This window comes from Limulus polyphemus, unplaced genomic scaffold (assembly GCF_000517525.1).
Source record: "Limulus polyphemus unplaced genomic scaffold, Limulus_polyphemus-2.1.2 Scaffold1059, whole genome shotgun sequence".
Classification (NCBI taxonomy): Eukaryota; Metazoa; Arthropoda; class Merostomata; order Xiphosura; family Limulidae; genus Limulus; species Limulus polyphemus.
The window spans coordinates 158,015-183,752 of record NW_013666669.1 but is presented as its reverse complement, the minus strand read 5'-3'; the positions used below and the strand labels follow the sequence as shown (position 1 = coordinate 183,752).

Here is a 25,738-nt window from a genome sequence, read left to right as displayed (position 1 = left end):
GTCCTGCCTCCACGTCACTAATTTACTTAAAATTATCATACGAAAAGACAGCTACTAACACTAATAAACGTAATCAATGTGATGCCCCAGAGAAATTTAATTTAAGACACCAGAACCTTCTCTTTAGCCCCCCAGTGGCACAGCGGTACGTCTGTGGACTTACAACCCTAGAATCCGGGTTTCGATACCCGTGGTGGGCAGAGCACAGATAGCCCATCGTATAGCTTTGTGCGTAACTTCAAACAACACCTTCTCTTTACCCTACGTTCCCGGTCTTTCTTACGCTCTCAAGATGTTATGTTTTTGTAAAACACACAATATTAATATAAAGAGTAATTCACACTTTATTCTTGGTAAAAACTAATCAGTTTGCTGTTAGAGCAAAGCCACATTGGGCTATCTGCTATGTCCACCGCGGAGAATCGAACCCCGGATTTTAGCACCATAATTCCGTAAAATTACCGCTGTATCATCGAGGGAGAAAACTAGTTAGTATTCTGTCAAATAAATTCCAAGACAATCATATTAATAATGTTGATTATGAATACAAATGTCAGAACTGTGCAGCTAGCTACATGGGTGAAAAAGAGAGAAAACTCAACATTCGCTTAAACGAGCCCAATCATGCACCATCTATCATCCATCAACATGAACAATATTCTGGTCAAACCTTCTCCCACTTATTTTACATATATTATAAGAAAACCAGCAATTTTAAAAGAAAAATCGAGGAAGCTTTAATAATAAGTAATAAAAAAACACCACCACCATCTTTTAGCAAATATTCTGGTTCCCCACTATGTATATTCGCAAACTATACGTAGTCTTCCTGCTGTATTCACATCTGCACGTTCCATCACGCAAGGTGTACGTCATCTTCCTGCTTTATGATTGGTTCACTTAAAGTTTAATATTTTCAAATGTAATTCTATAACATTTATGTGTACGTTGTACCCAATGGCAACAACAAATTTATCAAAATGTTCTAATTTGCTTTTCATCTTCTCGTAGTCCCCCCTATAAGTCAACGATACATTTAAGAACTTACAACGTTAAAACCTTGCGTTCGATTCCCCGTCGTGGACAGAACGCAGAGAGTATATTGTCTAGCTTTGCGCTAAAAAAAACAAATCGTTTTCCATTTTATAAACATGGAATGCAATGCATTTATCGTGGAATAAGAAATACAGTATTAAAACCATTTTGTGAAAATACAGAATTGATATCTGTAAACTGGTAATAAATCATCCTAAAACCAAGTTTAATACACCAGTAATGTCATGAACTTTTCCTGACAAGAAGCCAACTTTATAGAAGATGACATGAAAAGTGATTACTTATTTAATACTCTATGAACATATTTGTTAACTTTGTGTTAGTCTGTAGGTGCTGCCATCTGTAGTCTTCCAATCTGCATGTTCCCAGTGGAGAGCATAGGAGGGCTACCACCATGGGCGTGGCTAGATACCAAAAACATACGGGGCACGGGTCCTGTGCCCAGTTACGCTTATATCATGGGAAGTCAAAGTTCGCGACATTGTCTTCCCACGACTTACTTTGAGATAACCCATTTTAATTTCAAAGCTATTTTATAGAATTCACGTTTCGTCAGATTTTAATGAAGGCCGTTTCAAATCTTTATATTTCATCTTTAAGGAATGAACTTTGTATTATAACTTTCTATTACTAAACAGTGCAAGACGCTTTCTTTTTTTGAGTCGAACATTCTCTAATTAACAATGACCTACCTTTACTAAGCAATAACATAGACCTTTTAACTATTAATAGGAATTATTGTTACAAAATCCGTTAGGTATCTGTTTGTTGCTGATATTTAATCATTTTACACTTCTCCTTGTAGGTGATGTTCAGCTATTTATGTTGGCACCTATAAATCGACATTAATAATCTGTAATATATTTTTTTTTCTATTAACGCAGTTTTGTTAGTGAACTAAACGTGAAAATATAAGACAGAGGAAAGCCTAATCTTTTTGTGTCGTTTGTTACTTTGTGTAAATTGGTTGTATAATAATTACATGAAATACAAATTGTATTTAATCACGTGTAATTTAAGGATAACAACAGACCCAGTCGTGCATTAAGGCACTATACTAAACTCTACCCAGTAGTGCATTAAGGCACTATACTAAACTCTAAAATAAAACACACAAAGCTAGTCTTTATCATTCAAATACTTATCAAGACTTCATATAAATTTACTGCATCCACTACATCTGAAGGCAACCTATTCCGAAGGCCAACCATCCTGTGAGAAAAATAAAGCTGCCTTGGCCGAAGACGACTCCTACCCTGTCAAAATCTATATTTGTGTCCCCTAGTTTTACCATTTTCACTCTTAAATACAAAAAAAAAAAAAAAGATGATGCATCAACACTTATAAATTCCTTTTACAATCTTAAACACCTCAGTCAGGCACCTCTAATTCTTCTTATTTAATAGAAAACAATTTCAGAGAACTAAACCTATCCTCAAAGGACAACCTTCAATCTCAAGTATCATCCTATATTCCTCCTGACTTTCTAACAATTCAATGTTCTTTTTAAGGTAAGGAGCTCAAGAATGAGCTCCAAATGTGGCCTACAATGAAATTATAACCTTATTAGACTTGTATTGAATATTTCTGTAGATACAACCTAAAAAATCCTATCTACTCTGCCATCTTATATGATATACTGGAATTAATTTTAGATTATCTTGTTTAGTTGAAGTTGAGTGAATAAGTTGCTTTGTTTGCTTCTCCAGTGTTCTAGTTCTCAATAAATATAATAAAGCCTTCTGTTCTGTATTCTGAATAAATGTATTTGTTGTGATTTTTGTAAGATAAGTAACCACTATAATTTTTTTAAAACAGCATAATATTTTTAACAAATTTTTTAATTGACTTTTCACTATCATATGTACTCATTTGGTTAATTTTAAAATCTATAAACAATTAAAGGTTATAAACCTTCGTATCAAGAAATAGAAAAATCATCCTTCACAGAATGGGCAAATGTTACTGTCATATTCCTTCAAACAAAAGTATTCACAAAAAAAATTATACTTTTAAATTTACAAAAATTAAATAACAATAAAATACTGTACTTCACTCTAAACAAACTGCAGTCAATTCTATTAAGTTAACACAAATTTTAAGATGTTAACAACGATACTTAGGCCTTTTCATATCTTCATAATGTGCATTTATATTATATTATGAATCAACAACAAGAACTCCACCAGTCTTAAACCAAGTTACCAGATGTGATATGATACAGTTCATCTCCATTGTTAATGAATGGTAATTATATAATAAAGCTGAAATGGTAACATGGCAAAACATTTGTTTATATTTTAAACTGCTAATATATGAGCTTGATAATAGGTCTTCTTCAAGTTGACAATTTTTAATGTGTGAATATTATAAGCTAAAGATTCATAACAACTACTTTCATGGCTATAATTAATTAAAGTAACAATCTTTTATGAAATTACTATTTCTAAAACTCTGGAAAAAACAAAACAATGTATTATTATTCTCTGCATATACCACAAAACCATCAACACTTTATTTTATAACATGTGTTTTTGTTTGTCATCTTGCATGTTAGGGATATTTACTATATTCACTATAAATCATTTTAATAAAGAAAAACACTGTTCTGTGAAAGGTAATGTACACTCTTATAACTCAATACATATATTAACAATATACTTTTTCAACTATTTCACATATTTACCTATTAACTAACTTTATATTAGTTACAAAACTACCTTGAATATACTATATAACAAATGCATCTAATTTATTTCTTCATAGAACAAAACACTAATTTTTTTTCTTCCTTCAACTAAAACTACAATGTTCTATTAAAATCAGTATTTCTAGATATTTTAGTCTTTGTTTTATTCAGTAAGTGACAAAATAATAACCATATACTGTATATATATATATATATGTAAACTGATAAATATTATTTATCAGTAGCTAAGAAATATATATTATCAGAAAGAAAAGTTATAAAATCAATAAATCCAATTTTAGATAGACTGATTAGAAGTACATTGTTATAAATCAATATGCCAGAAGTTGTTAAACGAATCAAAATGAAATGAATCATTTGGTTATCCTTTTAATATTTTCAGCTACAACCAAAATTTTAGTAAATAACTCACTTTCAAAAACACTAATAAGCTAATTTTTTCTTATAACCTACAAACATCATATTGTAGAAAATTAACTTGAATTTGTATGTTGTTTTTCTTTTTGCATACGTTCACAGAAACCAGGAGAATAATGTGTAACCTAGCATTTTTTGGTTACCTGTTGTATAAAAGTTCAAAGTTAAAAATCAAACTGAATTTCATAATTGAAATATAACTAATAATATAAAGTAAATAAATGGAAAACCATAAATGACATCATTCAAACCATTTTCTTAAATTAAACCTTTAACTGGATAAAAGTAATTAATTATTCTAAAAGAATCCTTCACCTTACTAGCAGCTAAAACAAAAAATTTTCCACTGAAAGTTTTTAACATACTGTAAAGACTAAGAAAGTACTCATATTATATGTTGGTATAAGAAAAATGTTTTGACTAAAACACTCCTTGAGGAAAAAGTTTACAAGTGCAATAGTTTTATTTTCCACACAGATGTGAGTATCTAAGTGAAACATTTTTATACTTGAATATCTAGCAGTCACCGATATTAAAAAAATAATCTTTCCACTCTCACTAGCAAGATCAAATACTCATACATGGAGTTTCAGACACTTATTGAAAAATATTAACAAGAAAAAGATATTCTAATTGCTCTGATCCTTAGTAAATAAAAAAATGTATTTCTAAATTTCACCAGATTTCATACTTTAAGGTATATTTAGAAACAATTTACAGACATTATGCATCACTAGAATTGGCCAAGCTGTCTGAAGATTCCATCCTGTTGTAATATTTGTCTTCTGGAAATAAACAGTAATGTTGTACAATGAATAATATATCAAACAAAATTGAAATAAATCCCAATCCAAATTTTGTAAAATTTCCAAACACTGATATCCAGTCATCAAAATTATAGGCAATCAAAAACATCTGAAGAATACTCAGAAACCCTCCAGTGAAGTCTAACAGGATATTCCCAATACTCCAGCCAGAAGTGGAACGACGTTTACAGTTAAAGTAAGCCTGCGGAATGTATTTGGTTAAAGTAATGGCCAGTTTTACATAAGACAAGTAGTAGAGCAAAGAAAGCCAAGGATGTTTGTGAATTCCTCCTGCAAAGATTACAATCAAGAATATGGCAGCTCCAAGAAATAAACAAGAGAGAAAAATGCATGCAATACGAGAAACCCTCTGTTCACCTCTTTCATACAAAAGTATCTGAATGACAGTAATTATTGTGGCACAAGTTGCATGGACAGCGAAGACAATATCATTTAATTCAACTGGGATAATACTTGTTGGAAATAAATTAAAATACTCACACTTCACAGAATACACATATTTAAAACATAAGTTATAAACAGAATAGCAGAAAAATCCTGTTAGATTTAATACAACAAAATCAAAATTCAGTCCAACAACACTTTTTCGTTTCCAGTTCATGTATATTTGTGGATAAAATGAGATAGACCAGGCAACAAAGTATATCCAACCAATAACAGAGCATAATATTATCAAACCCTCGTTCCTGTAAACATTCACTCTCACAAAGGCTTCTGAATCCATGAAGTCGTTCGGTGTAACGTTGACTCGAACAGTTGTATGCCCTGCTTCTCTCGCTGTCACATTGTAACTCAAAGATGAGTTGGAATTTTCAGGAATAGTCCAATCATTAGGTAAGCAATTAATAACATTCCCATGTTCATACCAAAAACTGACTGCCACATCAACGTTAACTGGTTTGCTGAGGTAAACAGAAAAACATCCGAAATAATCCTTGCTGAAAGCGAGATCGTGAGGTGAAACTTCTATTTGCTGCGCAGACACTTTACTAATATTAATAAATAACTGCAGCAACGTTACCAATCCAAATATCATAGAAAATATGTTTACAGAACCTTGCTTAAAGTTAAATAAAGTTCTAAATCCAGTGCGGTAGAAAGAATCTGCAATAACATTAGTATTGCTAGTAATATTATTAAGATTACTCAATTTCGACATTTTTTTTGAAGTCGTAGGCATACTAGTAGTATTACTACTTGTAATATTAACTTTTCACGTTATGAGACGCCGTTTTAACTTTTAAAACTGAAGTAACAGTTAGGCCTCCGACCAAAAAAGTTTATTCGGGATCTATTAGAACTTAAGTTAAATCGAAAGACATAAGCCCTAAACCAAAATTACATATATATTACCGTAATTATTTCATCTATTCAATAATACAGTCAAGTCTCGTGATCGATTCTGTAGTTTCTGTTTCCTGCTTCAGAGGGAAGCACATGTCGCCTTTCGTTTTTACTGAATTTTAGCTAATATATTTAATTAAATAATATCGAACTGAAACAACAACAGCTACCACTTTTTGTTTTATTTCATTCACAAATCACAGGACTAAACACAATCATAAATTTTTTATTCAAAAATATCGCATACACATTAATCGAATATGCTTTATTAACTCAACAGCAACACCATAAAGGATAGAAAATACTAAATCAAAATTCTACAAAACTGTACTGACATCAGTAATGTGTTTCAATTATTTGTTTATCTTTCCAATACTTTTCTAGTCTTCATATAGTATTACAATAAACAGACATTGTAAGATAAAGAATTATACTTTTATTCTGTTATTGTTTTGTTTACCATTCATTAATTATTCCTTTTATCGTTTTGTTTAATTATGAATTTTTAGTTATATTAAAACACCAACTCGCCTTCTATCTAGTAGAGCCCGTTGATGTTGAGTATGTAAGTATTATGAAACTGACACAAGCTCCCCTAGCGGTGGCATACGGATATTACTCTTGTGAAAAATTATGTAAATTAGCTAGTCACATAAGCTGTAATTTCGTGGTCTAACCACTTAATAAAATGCTTTCCTTGGTCTTGAAAACGAGTTAGTTCACGAGATATAATTAGAAAGAATTATTGCTAATTATTGATCCATATTTTTGTTATAGTGAGAAGTGGTTTAATTTTGAAACATTATGTTATTCTCTGGTGAATTAGTTTTTTTTTTCTGGTTCTTTCTTCTAATTTCTTTTATATTTATTGAAGTTAATCACTTTGAGATGTATGTTATATTGTTTATTAACGTTTGGATCTAGTCCTGGCCAGGCACGGTTTATTAATTATTTTTTATAAGTGAAAAATTTGTATTCTAGTTGTTTGAGAGTTATAGTTTGGATTTCTTCTGTTTTATGTTAATAAATTGTGTTTTTGACCCTGATTGTAGCCGCGTTTTGTTTAGTTCATTACAAAATGAATTAATTTATAGGATTTAGTTATTTTTGTTTTTATGCAGGTGAAGTTTGTTTCTGGTATTTGTTCAAAGCTACACAAGGATTATCTGCCCTAGACATCCATAATTTATAACTCCTAATATAGAACGATACTTTAAGTTTTCTACTCCCTTAGTTAATATGTATTTTTTCGAAATTTGTTTTTCTTTCAGTTCAGTTTGATCACCGAAAGTCGCTCAAGTAAACACATCTAACTAACTTTTCCTTATTCTGGATCTGCCCTCGACCTTCAAGGAAATATAACTCTAGTATATAAGGATGACCTTTGTTGTTGTTGTTGTTGTTGTCGCCGAATCGAGTACTGGCCCGGGATTTCCCTGTCCTTATATTAGCCTTTTAGTGGACTAAAGTCACGCCTTCTCTTTAAGAAGTAACATGTACAACTTGGCTTTGTGTGATGTTATTGTGTTTTGTACTAAAATCCAAGTTCTCCACTGTTTAGCAGACTTTTGTGTAACTTAACTTTTAGCAGGCTAAACGTTTTTGCTGAGAGTAATTGAGATTTTTCTTTGTTTTAGATTTTTTGTCAAGATTTAAATTTTGCTGAGTTTTAATTTAACTTTTAGCAACTTTTCTATTTTTCTTTTGTTTATTTTTTATTTCCTTATTTTTTTAGTTAATTTTAATTTTGTAACTTTGTTTTAGTTTAAGTAGGGCAGGAGGACACACTGAACTGACGAGAGAGAGATCTCACAAAGGTTTCACTTCCCACCACTGTTTCACCAGTCCAACATATTCACACACAGACCACACACTTATTCCACTTATATTTCGTCTTGTGTTTTAGTTGCATGTTAATAAATATTGTTATAATCATCCTTTTGCGTTTCTCCTCTTTCCTCACGATGAACTCAGAGTTCAGAGATATAGAGACACAAACACCATAAGTCGATATCCTTCCAACCTTCATTTACCATATCCAAACTGACTAATTTGTGTCGTATGTGTCAGATCAGATGACATTCAGATTGAATATATGTAATAACACCATCTTTAAGAGTATTCGTACCATATACACAGTACAGATCATTGATCAATATCCACTTCAGAATATGTGATAATAGATCTTTTCTAGACTTATGTCAACTGATTAGTGAGTATCGAAAAAGCTTTATATAGAAATTCACATCGAGAAACAGTGAAATAGGATCAGTATTAGTTCCGAATGACAAAGGTGACCTCCAGGAAATTAAAAATCTGGAAAACTTTTATGATTTCAAATTTCTTAACTCCAGTATCGTGAATAGAAAATTACTTAAATCGTTATCTATTATTACGTAAACAAAAATGCAAGGACAAATTGAGGATCCTTTATCAATGCGTCTGTTGTTTAGACAATAAAAATAACGATAAAAGTGGTTTTATAACAGGGCTACTCTGGTCCAAAGGATGATTATCTTCAGCCCCTATCTATTCTTTAATTAAAGAATTAACACTAAAGGTAAAAAACAAATAAAATATACATTTTATGATTGAATCACAACTGTTATTCAGAATATATTCGAAACTAATGTCTAGTTTTATTGATGAAATAAACTCTCTATAACATTTCAAGACGATTGTAACAGACCGTATCTCCACTTTCCAAATCGAAAAGCAAACATATAACTGAGCGATGTGTGGTAAATCGGATATCAGATATTGCTTCACATTTACTTTTCTAAAATTTAATCAGATTAACTGCTAAATAATCCACAATGACAGATTGGTAGTATCAATATTATCTAATTCTAAAATTTTATACAAATATAGGATCACTGTGTGAGTCAAAGACGTCTGAAAATACCACACATATGATGTAATAAATATGATATGAAGCCTAATCTTATTCATTTGCCTCCCTGTGGCACAGCGGTATGTTTTCGGACTTACAACACTAGAAACCGGGTTTCGATACCCATGGTGGACAGATTACAGATAGCCCATTGTGTAACTTTGTGCTTAATTACAAACAAACAAACTTATTTATTTGAAATTTTGGCTCCATGGCTTGATCTTTAAACTGCGTTTTTTTTTTCGGCCCTTACCATACGTTCGTTTGATTTATAAATATGTTAAAAGTATTTTTAAAAACTGATAGCTAAGCTTTCGAAGTAATTTAGCACAGGCTGTTTTTTTCAAACTGTTATTTGTGACAGTTGTGAGTTCCAGAAAGTGTGTTTTTATGTATAAATTACTGAAATTAAAGTTTAATATAAGACTTGGGTAAGTTATATCCCTAATCCTCCTCTTATACAGATAGTTTTGTCTGTTAATGTGCATTTCTGTTTTTATGCGTGTGTCGAGTTTAATTTTTCGTGGTTCTAGGCTTGATGCCCTAGACAAGCCTTAATACTTTAGAACCACTGGTGCGCTATAAGAGTTATCAGAGTCAATCAGCCAACATCTCCATCGAGTTAAAAGAACTTCAGTCTTCATTTTGGCCATCAAGTGGGCTGAAGAGAATCAGAAGTTTCTGGTTATTTCTGGTTATTATTCGGGGCATTAAAGATACTTAACCAATATAACCATCACGGATTGGACGGTTTCATTCTGTGCCTCATAATGCCTTTACTGGCGAAACCATGGTCGTGAATAAATTATATATTTGTGAAACGTAAAATTGTCTTGTTTTTCCTCAAATCTGTAATTATGGAGTTTCACCAAGTACCGACGGTTTCAAGTATCAATTATATAATTTATACACTTTTTTGAACTAAATATGATGTGATAGTAGGAAACAGCTGTGGCGCATGGAGGTGGCCATGTCTCCATCAGGATCAGAGAGAGTTAAGCCTATTATGCTAACCACAGGCTCGATCTCCCGTGTTTTTAGTCATTTGGTAGTCATGGAACCGGGAGCTCCGCGACATTTAAAATTTTAAACTCGACGGTCATCAATATGTAAATTATCAATAACAGACGCATTACGGTTGGTTCTGCTGTATCAGATAGTAGTCTGTTCCAACAAGTACGACAAGATATTATTTCAGTATTGATATTAGTAAATTCTAAAAAAAAACACATCGTCAGGGCAACAAGACGAGATACGAGTAGCATCACCTACCGCTTTTGACCGTACTCACAGATAGATAATATTTAAATATTTGATAAGCCTTTTCCTCACATTTGGTAAAACATCCTGATTATTGTTCCAACAAAAGAAAGAATACAAAAGACGTACATAGTTTCTATAAATCCCATTTTGAAACAATAGTATCAACAAAAAAAGACTCGCCATTTTCTTATAATGATAGTACTTGATATTGATACTCTACTGTAGTTTACTTTAGGGCTATCGCTACTGTTTTTATCATGCATAAAATGTAAAAGTATTTGACAAATATATGAACTTAAAATTTGAGTTTCAAATGGTATCAAATTACAGGAATACAACCAAGGGACCGTAGTATAAGGGCATTCAAAACTGTATTTGGAGTATCCTAAACCGTAAATTATAAATAAAATTTGTAATAAAGTTTCTTTCATTTCCCATTTAAGTCGTCTTTATTACAACTGGTTAATGATTTAACTGCCCGAACATATGACTTATGATTGTCTAAAAAGATCTAAGAACTATATGGTGAATGGGTATGTAACTGAATAGTTCGACCATTCAGATGTTTTATACGGTGGATTATTTGATACGAATACAGTGCTTCTTTAGAAACTAAGGCAACATTAATCATGTGGGAGACTATAACCCACCGCATGGGGTCTTCATTAGTAGTGTATACGTTACTAATTTACAAAATATTTTAATCATCATCATACCTATTGTGAATTCAAAAACTCCAGCCGTCTCATAGTGTGAATTTAAATGCTTCATTCGCTCCCAAGTGTGAAATTATACATTTCTGTAATTCCATATTGTAAATTAAACATTTCTGTCATTCCATGTTGTGAAATTAATACCTTCTGTCATTCCATGTTGTGAAGTTAATAACTTCTGTCATTGCATATTCTGTAGTTAATATTAACCTTCTGTCATTCCATGTTGTGAAGTTAATCACTTCTGTCATTGTATATTCTGTAGTTAATATTAACCTTCTGTCATTCCATGTTGTGAAGTTAATAACTTCTGTCATTGCATATTCTGTAGTTAATATTAACCTTCTGTCATTCTATGTTGTGAAGTTAATAACTTCTGTCATTGCATATCCTGTAGTTAATATTAACCTTCTGTCATTCCATGTTGTGAAGTTAATAACTTCTGTCATTGCATATTCTGTAGTTAATATTAACCTTCTGTCATTCCATGTTGTGAAGTTAATAACTTCTGTCGTTCTCTAATATGAACCCAATTACTTCAGTGGTTAAACGTATCGGATATAAAACTATTTTTGGTTACCAAGTCTATTATATTATGTGTAATCACATGAATAGCTTCCTGCTTACGTTTTGCTGGTTACTCTGTGTGTTACATAGATAATACTTAAGGCTAAAGTCATATTAACGACCAAGAGTTATCATCTTCTTATTGTATTTGTTCAATATTCAAATGAAATGTCTATATGTTGTCAACAATCTGTTACACATAGAGAAATATCAACCAAATTATGGCCTTACGTACGACATTTATAGCAATTTTTACAAGAAAATATATTTAAAAAAATACACATAACAGATTAATTAATTAAATAAGTTAATTTAACCGTCAGTTATAAGAAATTTTCTTAAAGTTGAATAAGTAAACAAACTATATTTTACGATCTTTCTACATTTTTAGTCATCATTATTATCATGAAGTGTGCAGGAGAGATTACACCACAGAAAATATGTTAAGCTGATAAGTGGCGTCATCTAGTGATAGACCGTAAAGATGATCGAATATTAGTTTTAAACTACAATTTTGTATTTGGATTATTGATTCAATCATCAATGAGTTGGAATTAAAATGTATTCAAATTTCTGAATGGTGGCATGTGGAAACAAACTCTTTGATGGTTCCAATCTGAGTTCCATGAGTTTCACTACTACCAACAAAGTGGAATAATCCAAGAAGAAAGAGCAGAGGGGCTAATTTATATATGTATATAGCCAGCGATCACCACGACCTTAGTTATGCACATTAAAGATGAGACTGACTCAATAGCTACAGAGATTGCAATTCTACAAAAAATAAAAGAAGATAGCATTATCGTAGTATCACATCTGTTCCTCAGCCTTCAGGTAAACAGGCTGAAGATATATTGGAGTTTCTCTTCCTCCATAGAGATACGAATAAAACTCTTGTTAGTTTCAACGTCGCAACGAGTGTTTAACAGTATATAGTAATTGTTGTTCCAGTTTGGTCTATACTCTATTTTTTTTCTCTAAGTACAAGACAGATAATGGAAAACATATACTTGATCATTCAACAAGTATTAATCGATTTCAGCATGGTGCAAAAAGCATTAAACTGCCATAAGCATAGGTGACTCATTAGCGACATCTAGTGGGTGTAACTGTTTCAACATTTTCTTTGACCACAGATATCTAAAAATTATAAATAAGACTAAACTTAATAAACAAATATTTATTATAATATACAGCTTTTACAGTAAGTAAAATTAGTTTTTAGAACAGGTACGACGTTTCGATCACTGGTGCGATCATTATCAAGTACACAAGTCTTTACAGTAAAGAACGTTTTAGTATTTAAATCAACATTCAAAATCCAAAATTGTATTTAAATTCTAGAATTGATTTTAGCTACTTATTCATGTAAATATCAATCCGCATGAATTTTACAGATTACTTATGTATGGCTAAAGAAAAAAAAACAATACAAAGATGAATAAATATAAAAAACTATGAAATATTTTATGCAGAATATTTGCATAAGCTTAGGAATATGTGGGGAAATCAAAGATATATAGAGATGTGTCTGGGTACGAAACTATTAATAAACAAAAGCTCAAATTCGGTCGGAGTCATTAAACAACAAGGACCTTTAGTGAGTACCTAGTGTTCATATGATTGTAAATATACAAGATAACGATTACAGTATATAGTACAACCACACAACGATACTATTACTATATAACACTGTATACAACAACAATAGTATCATCAGTATTTGGCACATCGACACAACGTACCTACAACAATACTATCAGTATATAACACAATATACAACAATTTATAGTATCATACTATCAGTATATAATGCAGTTATACAGCATAATGACTGCAGTATTACAATATATAGTACGTCCACACCATGTTACTACAATCTATATACAAAACTAAAAAATATCTATTTGTTTACTTATTTGTCCGCCGATTCTAATTCTGCATACATTTCTTTTGTGTTTGAGGTTAAATATATGATGTATTAGTATATATATATAGTTAATGATCTATAACTAAATAGGCCTATAAAGCTATATTCATAATTGAATTTTAACGCAAACTTACCAAAAAATGTCAAGTCTGCGTAGAATTTATTTGCGTAATGCATATGTTAACGGTAAAATTAACGGTTCGGTAGCAGACGATACACGCCTATATCAAGGAAAATTTGTCGTTTTGAGTACCTTCACGTGAGGGAAGTGTGACGTGCGCAGTAAACACTTGAAGAATATTTATGTTATCTTACACACGTATGAGTACCCGTTCTGGCGAACAGGATAAGTCTAGCTTTATTGCCCCCACCCCATCCCCAGTCTTTTCTCCTCAAATATTAAAATTTCAAATATAAATATGTATGTAATATTATGTTCCACTTGCTTTAAAGTAAATTTAATATATTTTTATGAATGTGATACCGTATTCACATTGATGTATGAGATATACTACAAACAAAATACAATACTGTACTCTTATCAAAAGAAAAAAAAATCCACTTCCATCCGGAGAAAAAAAAAGTAGAATAAAATAGATTCGCTGACTTGATTTTAATATCATTTTACACAGTAAGTATTATAATGTAAGCCTTACTCTTTTCTCGTAGTCTATTTTATGGTAGACAGCATAATTTTATTTTACAGGCTAGGCCTACTGTTTGCTTTTTCTCACACAACCAACATTTTAGCCACACAAAACATTTTGTAGGCAAGCAGTACTGACCTAATGTTCTTGGTCTGTTTAGGATATTCACGTAAAGCAACAAAATGGTTATCTATCTTAATACTGAACTCATAGACTAGATCAAGGTAGCTAATCGTCAGCACCTATCGCCAACTCTTGGGTCACTCTAATTGAACAGTGAGATTTCACTGTCACGTGCTAACTACTAAGCCCAGCAAATACGGAATAATAAATGAATTTTATAAGCTGTTTTTGGGTGTCTCTGGAGTTTGTTTTTGTTTTAAACTTCCAGGGCTATCTGCAGTAGACCATCCCTAACTTAACAGTGATAGACTAAAGGGAAGGCAGCCTGTCACCACCACCCACCGCGAACTCTTGGGCTACCCTTTTACCAACGAATAGTGGGATTGACTGTCACACTATAACGCTCCCACGGTTAAAAGAGCGAGCATGTTTGATGACGGAGATTCGAACCCATAAATTGCGGTAGTCTTTATGTTGCATAGCTGTTTTATACACTTATAGTATTACTAGCAGCGTTGCCCGGGTTTTCGACAAAAAAAAAAAATCTACTCTGTAAGTTTCCCCTATTTCGATAGGTAAAAATATTTTGTGAATTTATGAAAAAAAACTTTAGGTTTAATTTTTGAAAATAAACTATGAAATCAGGGCTTCCTTATGAAGGGTGTTTTTCGTTTTTCCTTCACCTGCAAGGATAAATTGGCCAAATTTTAAATTAAATGAAAACGATAAAATACCGTATTTTCGGAATATAAGACGCACCCTTATTTTGAAGACAAAGTTTGGGTTCCCAACAGCTACAGTCGTATTTAAAAGATTTTTATTGAACAAAAATTCAATTTGATACTTTAAAAATTAGTATATATATTGTTCTAAACACAAAAGAGCTCAAAACATCAAAATAAGAATTTACGGTATCGTAAATCAAAAAAAGGTTTACTGTTATTTAGTTTGGTTCAAAACCTATAAAATCTTCATTGCTTTCACTGTAATTTATTTTCTTATTATTTAGGGAGCATTATAAATAGTTATATTTTTAAAAGAAAAACTACTATTATTATAAATAACACATTAAATTGAACTAAACTATACATGCCTATTTAAATATATTTACACATGGCTTGTGTATATCGTATATATATTATTCATACCTTCGATGTATAGAACGCAAACAGATTTTGACATCAAATTTTGGGGTAAAAAAGTGCGTCTTATACACCGAAAATTAAGGTAACCTAATAGGACATGAAAATATATATATAAAAATATTAATTTATTTTATACCTTGGTATCCGAAAGCTTAAGTTTAGCTAATAATATATGTCAAATCTCCAGAATGCAGTTGGTCGACATACTTAGACTGTAACACAAAAGATGACACTTTTACTATATGGAACATTAATATAGAATCCTCTTCAATTTAAAAACTTGGTGTTTGATGAGTTAATCTTTCTTGAATATTGGATTTTGTAGTTTTTTTAGAATATATAAAGATATCTCACCATCGAAACGTCTATATGTTTGACGAACTATTATATAATGAGAAAAGTTTTGTTTAAAATTTAACAAAAACAAGATTTGCTAGTCGCTAGCGTTTGTAGTGCCATCTATTGACAATATTGATCCACTTGTACTTCATTAGCCTTTGTAATACGTTCGCTAATTATTTTAGCAACATCTGTATTACGATACTGTTGTTTTTGCTTTACAAATTAATATAGATTGAAACAACCTTTTTGATATAATAGCTATAAACAACTTCATTTCGGCTCATAGAAATATCCTATTGGATGAGTTCAATGGTTACTATTTAATAAAAAGTACATTGTGTGTGGTATTTGGATGAGTTCATGATTACAATTTGGACGGTTTATTGTTCTTTTGCTGAGCTTAATAATTAGCAAAATTGCTTTGTGTTTGACCATTGTAACAAGCAGGGTTCGCGTAGCTAAGGGGCAGTCAAACTGCGATGATGTAAACCTCCTTCACTCTCTCCCCTTTTTTCTAAAAAGATAAGCTGCAAACTAAATATCCGTTTTCAGTTTCTCAATTCTAATTTATTGTTTTACCGTGTCTGTTCAAACAACTCGAGAAAAATAAACAGTCGGGTTTAACTGTTCTTTTCTTTCTTTGTAACTGTCTTTTTGTATAATTCTTTTTCTCTCATTCATTCTTTCTCTCCGTTTATATATCTATCTTCCTCTGATGAAACATTTTGTACATTTGAAGTGCAAACACAACTTTTTGCGTTTTTATTAACATTTCATACCAATCTCAAAATTTTGTCATATATCCCATTGCAAATAACCATCAACATGTATTTCTTTTTAATTATACCGGATTCAGTTAAGTTACTTGTTTTAATGATTTTAGTTTTATAACACTACAGCGACTAGCTTTGAGAAAGTTGGAAATTTCGTTGAGATAGGTAAAGTTAGGTTAGATTAGTTGTTTTAACGGATTTATAACTCTACGGGTAAATGCTTTTGGTGAGTTGGAAGTTTGATCTTGTAAACACTTAGTGAGCACGACTTTATTAAAGTATTGTTCTGTAATCATTCATGATTTAAAAGCCAGTAACTGCTCTCCTTCTTGAAGAGGGTAGAGAAAATGAAAGAGCGTGGAGTCTGTGAGGCGGAAAATATATTCCGCCGGTAGAGAGCGCGAACAATCCCGCCTTCCCACAGCGTGGCGCCGAAATTTACATGGGGGTTTTGTTACAATCCTTCTCTTTCTATAGGGTTTCCTTTTTTACCCCACTGCAGCAAATGTTTAGGAAAATGGGCTGAATTGGCACTAACGTTTAGGGAAATGGGCCAAATTGGAACTATACAACATTCTGATAAAAACACTGCTGTGCTGGTTCTTTGAGACACACAGCGACACCATGCGCCGTACGTGACAGGAGGCAACTAATTTCGAAAACGGTATTGGATTTTTTTAGTTAGTTTAAGGGCAGCATCAAAACTACCATAAATAAAGGAAATTCTTTATTAAACTCCTGATATTTTGGCACTGATCTTGTTGCTTGGCAAGGTTTGGTTAGTAAACTGAAAACACGAAGTTTGTTCTTACAAATAACAAAGAAAGACCTTTAATTAACATCACTGTACTTGATATTTGGATACAAATTGTAATAATTAATTATTATTATTTGTCTTGAAGTCAAGTAATTGAAAGATGATATGATACTAATAAATGCGATCTTTAATAAATACAATGTAATAAAAACGATTATCACAATAATGTTTTTGTCTAATGGAAATTTTAGACGCGTAGTCTGTTAGGTTTGACACGAATTACAATCCGCTTCTCATGGTGTGCATGAACGATAATTATTAAGACAATGTCTTTTGTTGGACACACAAAATAACCGATGAAGTAGCGCATGTTCCAGACGTAAAACTATCTCTGGCTAGTGGGAAATATAACAAAGTGTTAAATATTTGTTGTTCTGCACGTAAAACATAATTACGTAAAGAACACAACTATTACGTGACAAATATTACCACTTACAGAACATTTGTAAGTTGTACAGGAAATATTACCATATAAAAGCATTCCTTATAAATACGCGAAATTGACCGTTATTTTTCATTGATAAAAACCGTATTTTAGAGTATAGATATCTTTAAAAACATTAAAATAACATAAAATACTATAAAAGTAAATGTATACCTTAGGTTTACTTGAATTATCCGTAAGTTTGTTGTTTTTTATATGTAGAACCATTTTTTAAAACCCTGCCATATCCACTGAATTCAATATGAAACCGTTTAAAGAATAATTTGACAGCAAAAAGACGGCATTTCTTTAAGCTAATGGTGAAGTACCTTTACTTTTATATACAGTTGTATTTCCCTTTAAGGTTTAACCCTAACCATACACTTGACCTGGTCGAGTGAATCTAAAATTATAAATACTTTATATGGTAATGTCTTACCTATGGTCACATTACATGTGTAACAGTTTCCTTTACTTATTATGGTCGTCTCAGGATTCCGGAACGTCGTGCTTTCTGAATTCGTCTTCCAAGTCTCACCAAAGATCTCTATGACCGTATTACTTTTCCTTCCAACAATTTACTCGTTTCATAAACTTCTTCAAAATATACTGGTGCTTATTATCCTTGTGGACTTGCTACTTTTGTTCGTGAATCCTACCCGTTCAAAGATACATACACTGACTGTCATTATCCTTGTAGACTTGCTACTTTTGTTCGTGAATCCTACCCGTTCAAAGATACATACACTGACTGTCATTATCCTTGTGGACTTGCTACTTTTGTTCGTGAATCGTACCCGTTCAAAGATACATACACTGACTGTCATTATTCTTGTGGACTTGCTAGTTTTGTCCGTGAATCCTACCCGTTCAAAGATACATACGTACACTGCTGTTTACTGTCCTTGTGGACTTGCTAGTTTTGTCCGTGAATCCTACCCGTTCAAAGATACATACGTACACTGCTGTTTACTGTCCTTGTGGACTTGCTAGTTTTGTCCGTGAATCTACCCGTTCAAAGATACATACGTACACTGCTGTTTACTGTCCTTGTGAACTTGCTACTTTTGTCCGTGAATCCTACCCGTTCAAAGATACATACGTAGACTAGTGTTTACTGTCCTTGTGGACTTGCTAGTTTTGTCCGTGAATCCTACCCGTTCAAAGATACATACGTAGACTAGTGTTTACTGTCCTTGTGGACTTGCTAGTTTTGTCCGTGAATCCTACCCAGAAGCTCTTTCTACTTGCTGAGTAAGCTAACATCTGTCAGATGTCTCTTCCAGTGCATGATCCAAATATTGACGTTGCCCGATATCACATCTGCCACTTCATATATATATATATACATCTTTAAGTAATTACAATGTCCACTGACAGTTGTTACTTTCTACATAGTTGACCTGTGCCCACTTCTGTATCTCCTGCTTAATTATTAAGTCTCGTCTATCCTTTATTAATTATTTTTTTTATTATCACCTGACCATCCATGCTACCAGAGTTTCATCCATTTCTTTACTTCCCCTGGCTGGCGAGAGAGAGCGCGAAACTCTGACGGCTCGTTAGTTTCCTTACTCGGACTGGAATAAAATGACATAATAAAAAAAAAGTGTTTTAGTTATCATCAATATAATTTGAACACTTTAGAAAATTAGTATTATTTTATTAAAAAAATACCAAAAAAATAGCCAAACATTTTTCTTGACAAATCGCATCTCCATGATATACATTTCTATAGTTTTTAGGAAGAACAAATAAATTTGTATTATTTTGCTGAAAGCAAACCTTCAGATCTCAAAAAGAGTGTCCTAATTAATTCAGTAAAAGTTTCTCTATACTTTAAGTTATTTAATTTACATCACAGTGGGAACCTTTCTCCAAAACACTGTGAATTGTTTTCCAACTTAATCTTTACAGCGTTCTATTTAATAATCCGAGTATATTTGTTTAATCTCATGGTTCTCCGTCTTGCCGATTCAGTCAAGTCACATCCGTGTTAGTATGGCTTACTGAGTCTGTAAACTTATTCATCACTCATGAGATCCAAATTAATTTATCCCACGTGGGATTTGTGCTTTCGTACCAAGGTAGCTCTCCCGATCCTGCAACTCAGGACTGGCACACGAAATAACTTGAAGAGAAATGTAGACCAATTTCTACAGATTACACATGCTACAATTGACACACGTTCTGGAGTCTTGTGGTTCCCAGTCGAGAGTTGTCAGCACAAGTAACCATTTTGTGCTTACAAAACAGCTTATCTATTTACGATGTTTAAAGAAGAATGGAACAAAACATTTTCTTCGAGAATAATCCCTCTCTTTTCCAAAACTCGTGCTGAGAATTAAAGAAAGGGAAAGAGGAATAATGGGGGATTAGGGCGGATCCTGATCGAGTTTTCCAAGATTTTGAAATTCCTAGTATAGGTACAGTTAAGCTTTCGCCACGTTTTGTACTTGAAATGATGGACAAACATGTATTTTTGTTAGAATTCTGAGAAACAAGAAACTACTCTTTTACAAAGAGTTGTTGTCTCATTATCATATACCGTAAAGAAACAGATAGGGGAAAAGCAAGAAGAAATGAAGACGGAAAAACAAGAGGAAGGAGAGAACTAAAATTTCAGAAAATTAAAATAATGAGATAGGGACACAAAAAAGAAATGGAAAGAGAGAGCGATGTGAGAAGGACGAATATGAGTAAAACAAAACAGAAAGAAAAGCAAAACTGATGAAAACATACATGATAATACAGAAAGAAAGAAAATGACGGAAACATTAAATATTGAACGGGAGAAGTTAAAGAAGATGATAGCAAAAAATAGAAGGGTAAGTGGTTAAAAATAACAGATGCAGTAGATGTAAAAAAATAACAGGAAATAAGAAGAGTGAAAAGTGTAACAAGAATAATGAAAAGAAAGCAATAGAAATAAAATAAATTAAAATATAAACAAAAGAAGAAAAGAGACAGATAGAAGAAACAAAAATATAAAAAAGTAAAATAAAAGTTATAAGACTTGAAGAAACAAGATAAAATATGAATAAGAAAGAAGCAAGTTAAATAAATGCCAAGATGACAGAAGAATAAATTAATAATGGAGCTAGAAAAGGGGGGGGGGGTGAGAAGAAAGTTAAAAGAATATAGAAAAAAAAACATTAAAGAGGACAGGAGGCAATAATTAATGGAGGTTTGTTTGTTTGAAGTTAAGCACAAAGGGCAATCTGTGCTCTGCCCACCACGGTATCGAAACCCGGTTTCTAGCGCTGTAAGTCCGCAGACATACCACTGTGCCACGGGGAGGGGGGGGCGATTAATGAAGGCAGATAAAAAAAAAACACTTATCGCTTAGCCACTGATTAAGGGAGAAGGTATAGGGGATACAATGGAGAAACGCAACAAGCGAATTAAAAAAATGACAATAAGAGAACCTGGAAAGGAAAAAGAAAAAAAAAGTGCAAAATCGTCAAGCTAAAGGAAGAGCAGTGGGGCGAAAGCAACAAATATAGATAAAAATAAGAACCGACGAAGGAATGGGAAAGTACAGAAAAGGCAAAGTGTAGTAGAATTAAACACCAGAACTATAAGAAGAAAGTTTAAAATATTTATGGATATTATACCAATGTAGCATACACGAGATTTCGCTCAATAGTTTTAATGTTTTTAAATCTGTGTATGTACGTTATTCTGATGAAACAATCAGTGTGACCAGGTGAAAAAATGTTGACCAACATTTGATTCGAGTCCAGTTTAAGATAATATAAAAAAAAAACTCTGTTAAAAATATGATCCACGGGTACGGATGTCATAAGTGAGACGTAGGCCCTAATGAAATAGTGAAACTTCATTGGTAATGAAGTCCAATATGGGAGGAGCTTTCAGCATGCGTAACGAATCCCAGTTCGCCCTTGGATCGATATTCGAGTCCGCCAGCTTCCGGAGCTTCTAGCGTGATGTAACGGGAGCGAACTAATCGGAGATCTAGTCAATCAGCTTCTGGTTTAAACGCCGCTTTCTTTTAATAAGTTTATATATATATTTCCTAAAGTAAATTTTACAAATATGCATTAAACTCTAAATTTTCATACAGATATTTATATTACTAAAACACTTTTTTCTAGAACCTGTAGTAATGTATCCTTACCAAAGTAAACTCTAAATTTTCATAAGGTATTTAGAAACTTTCTAAAAGCTGTTTTGATGACCTTATATAGGTTATGGATGTTGAGGTTTTAACTGGTGAAGCAATTGGCCATAAACATCTAACAGGTTACGTGTTTCCTAGAGAGATGATGTTATTATTCATTGCATCGTTTGGATGTTCAGGTGTGAAATTATTCTTCCGATATAATCACTTAATGCTTCAAATTATTGCGTTAATATAATGTTGAATTTTATTTTTTCTACATAGTTTACACAGTCCGGTTATAATAGGCTGTAATATCTACATAGGTCGGTGACCACGGTGAGGTGAAATAATGGGAGAAGAGCAACGTGGTTAGCCACGTGCTTCCCTCCAAACCACACGTCGTTCATATCATTCCGCTAAGGAGGAATAATCTTTTTACATAAATGAACTTATCTGCTATTTAAATTCTAAGCACTTATGATTGAAATCAAAATAGATATATCTAATTAAAAACACATCAGGTGTGAGGAAAAGGTTCAGCCAAAAAAGAATTAAGCGTGCGACTTAAAGGAATGAAATCAAAATTGGCGGCCAAACTGGTAAGCTACACATATATTGCATTGATAAGAATTTTAAAGTAAATATTCATTCAATAGTTAGCTAGGCCGTGTATTTTGTTTTACCCACCATCACGCCCCAAGTTGAACAACAAACGCGGCCTGGCTAACAAATGAATAAATATTTGGGGTAAAATTAATATTAGATTAAAACAAACCAGGACATTGATTGGAAAAAATCTCCTGCTGTCATCCAAACGTACAAGACGGTTCGCTGTCATCCGAGTATTCATGGATTGTGACGCGTTGCTGCAAAAACGAGCTCCGCACTTTGAGGGCGCGAGTGCGCTGTAAGAGTGACAGTCACATTTCATTACTCGATCAGGCACAATAAGGCCAAGAGATGGTGGTGGGTGCTGTTGATTAGTTGTCTTTCTTCTATTCTATACGCAGGTAAACCATTGTGTAGTATTTATTGCTTGATAACTGTTTGATACGACTGGTTTCCAAACTGAAGTCAAGGACACGGTCTCGGTGGAAGGGGGCTCAGTACACGTAGAAATAGCATCTTTAAAACTGAGTTCAGAGTGAGGGAAAAACAGTATTTTCAATGAATGGGGTCTAGAGACTTACGTAGCCAGCTACTGGGGTCTGGAGAGTTTCGTAGCCAGCGTCCGAAATTCTAGCTAGAGTAAGATTTATGATTCTGTTGGACCAGACAGCTTATTCCTTTCCTCAAGAGAAAGTGGGGTGTACAAGAGGTAGACATTACATCTCCTCAACCTCATGCATATGGATCGTATGGTAATAAGGGATGTGTAAATAATACGAGGCGGCAGATCTCCTAGCGGTGAACGACATGCTGGCTGAGAATCTGTGTAGTTGTTGTCCTTCATGTTTTAAATAGAAAAACAAGTTGTAACGTAACAGCGAAAGAACATGAAAATTATAAAAGTTTGTATCTACTGTTATATCTGTCAGTCTGCTTTTCTAAATGTTCTCGTCTATCTATATCTCTAGCTTTCTGACTGTGTGTGTGTTGATATTTGTGTATCTGCCCCTCTGACTTCCTAACTGTGTGTGTCTATCTGTCCATCAGCCTTCCAGACTGTGTGTGTCTGTCTGCCTTTTTACACGTGTGTATTTATCTGTCTATCAGCTATTTTGCATATGAATGTGTATATTTGTCTTTCTGAATTCCTGAATGCTTTTATATATCTGCCTCTCTATATTTCTGACTTTGTGGGTCTTTTTCTTGACTCTCTATTTATTTATTTCAAAGATATAAAAGAGCTAGCCAATAAGAAACTTCCTGACGCTGTTATTCATCTATTAGTCAGTAAAATAATCTTATCAAGAACATGGCACCTGCTGAATGTTCTGGTTCTCATTGAGGAAGTATAAATTTGAATGTGTATAAACTTTATCATCAGTTTCTGAGTTTATAAAGCCAACTTATCCCTTTGGCTCTGATAAAGTCAAGTTCTTAAGATTTTATCTTGTTCATAGTTTCTTTGAATCTGTTAACGGGGAATTATTGGTTTGTTTTAGCTACTGTTGTGTCCACCGCTCAAATCTTTTTCTCTCCATTTTTCTTATCAGATTTTACCTCCTCTGCCTGCAAAATTATAGAGACGTCCTTTCAGTGGCTGAGGAGACGACACCGGTATGTTTCAGCTAGTGAAGGCTATAAGAGCTTGACCGTTTACGCGGTGATGCAATTGCAGGACAAAGAAACAAAGGTTTTTATAGAGCTTTAATTTGGAGCAGTTCTATATGGCTTTCATCATAACTGGGGAGATTCATCTCGAGTGAAGATCTAGTAGAGGAGATCGTCTAATTGTCCAAGTAGGTACACACTCTCTCTTTTTTTGTGTCTGTAGCAAAGATAGTTTTCACTGGCCTTAAAAAGTGTCCAGTCTGTTTATTTCTCACACAGTTTATAAACTCAGTCGAGTTTTCAAGTTCAGATAACTCTGTAACTTGTTTATTCGACCCTCCTGATATTAGCGGACCTACCCCATACTTGTAGGGAAATAAGTAGAACTGAGAATACAACAAATTTTAGAACAAATCCAACAGTAGGGAAATATTTATTTGACAAGAGCTTTGAATGTTGCAGCAACAGAATTATGAGACATAGTTCGTGGCATGTGATATTAAGGTAAGGGCCTTAAAGAATGCTATTTTATAAAATATCAAATGTAACATTTCAGAAGTAGTAATGTTTTTAATTGATAACGAAAGCTTGTGTTGTTGTTTTATTATGCTTCACCTAATATCCTTTTATAATACTAACTTGAAGAACAAAATTCTTCAATTTGTATCTAAGTTAATCAGTTGACCTCTACTGTGTGTGTTCGAGGTCACGAGAATTTATTTTAACAGCATAGAAAAGGAAATCCTAAAACGTATTGTTTACTTTAAACTTTTCGTGCATGATTACACAAATAGTTATCTGTCCATAACCGGCCATAATTTTGAACTGATACACTAGTGAGAAGGCAGTTAATTAACAACACTCACCGCCAACTCTTGGGATACTCTTATCTGACTGAATAGAGATTATACCGTCTTTCATATAGACCATACACTGCCCCAAATTACGAAACGAATTTGTGCAGTAACGAAACATGAACCACGAATCCTTGGATTTACCGTCTGTGCTAACTAACAGTAAGGCTACGCTCGGCCCGCACGACGGCTTGTAAAACTAGTTGAAATCGTGTAACTCAGTCATATTGTCGTGATTTGGAAACATTGAGTTCTCTATGGCTGAAAATGTTTCTAAGAACGATCAGATATATAAAGACGAAACGTTATACTGTATATTATTTTATCTTTAAACTCTGCCAGATGTAAAGACAAAGTGTTACACTGTATTATATTTTATCTTTAAACTCTGCCAGATGTAAAGACAAAGTGTTACACTGTATTATATTTTATCTTTAAACTCTGCCAGATGTAAAGACAAAGTGTTACACTGTATTATATTTTATCTTTAAACACTTGCCAGATGTAAAGACAAAGTGTTATACTGCATTATATTTTATCTTTAAACTCT

The 25,738-nt window shown here is 32.8% G+C and overlaps 2 protein-coding genes and 1 long non-coding RNA gene across 4 annotated transcripts in view; 1 reads left to right on the top strand and 2 right to left on the bottom strand.

Annotated features, from left to right (window-relative positions):
- The window catches only part of LOC106461929 (trophoblast glycoprotein-like), a 13,749-nt gene extending 7,318 nt beyond the window's left edge, over positions 1–6,431 (bottom strand). The window contains exon 1 of the mRNA XM_013921795.2: positions 6,364–6,431. The gene's annotated coding sequence lies outside the window, so the exon portion shown is untranslated. The remainder of the gene's footprint in view (positions 1–6,363) is intronic.
- On the bottom strand, positions 2,887–6,418 carry LOC106461928 (cystinosin-like). The gene has a single exon (XM_013921793.2). The coding sequence runs from the start codon at positions 6,188–6,190 to the stop codon at positions 4,907–4,909; it is 1,284 nt and encodes a 427-aa protein (XP_013777247.1). The 5' UTR covers positions 6,191–6,418; the 3' UTR covers positions 2,887–4,906.
- A 17,812-nt stretch (positions 6,432–24,243) lies between the features above and the next one.
- LOC111086390 overlaps positions 24,244–25,738 on the top strand; it is a 66,652-nt gene continuing 65,157 nt past the window's right edge. For both annotated transcript variants that reach the window (XR_002611110.1, XR_002611109.1), the window contains exon 1: positions 24,244–24,522. This is a non-coding gene — a long non-coding RNA (uncharacterized LOC111086390). The remainder of the gene's footprint in view (positions 24,523–25,738) is intronic.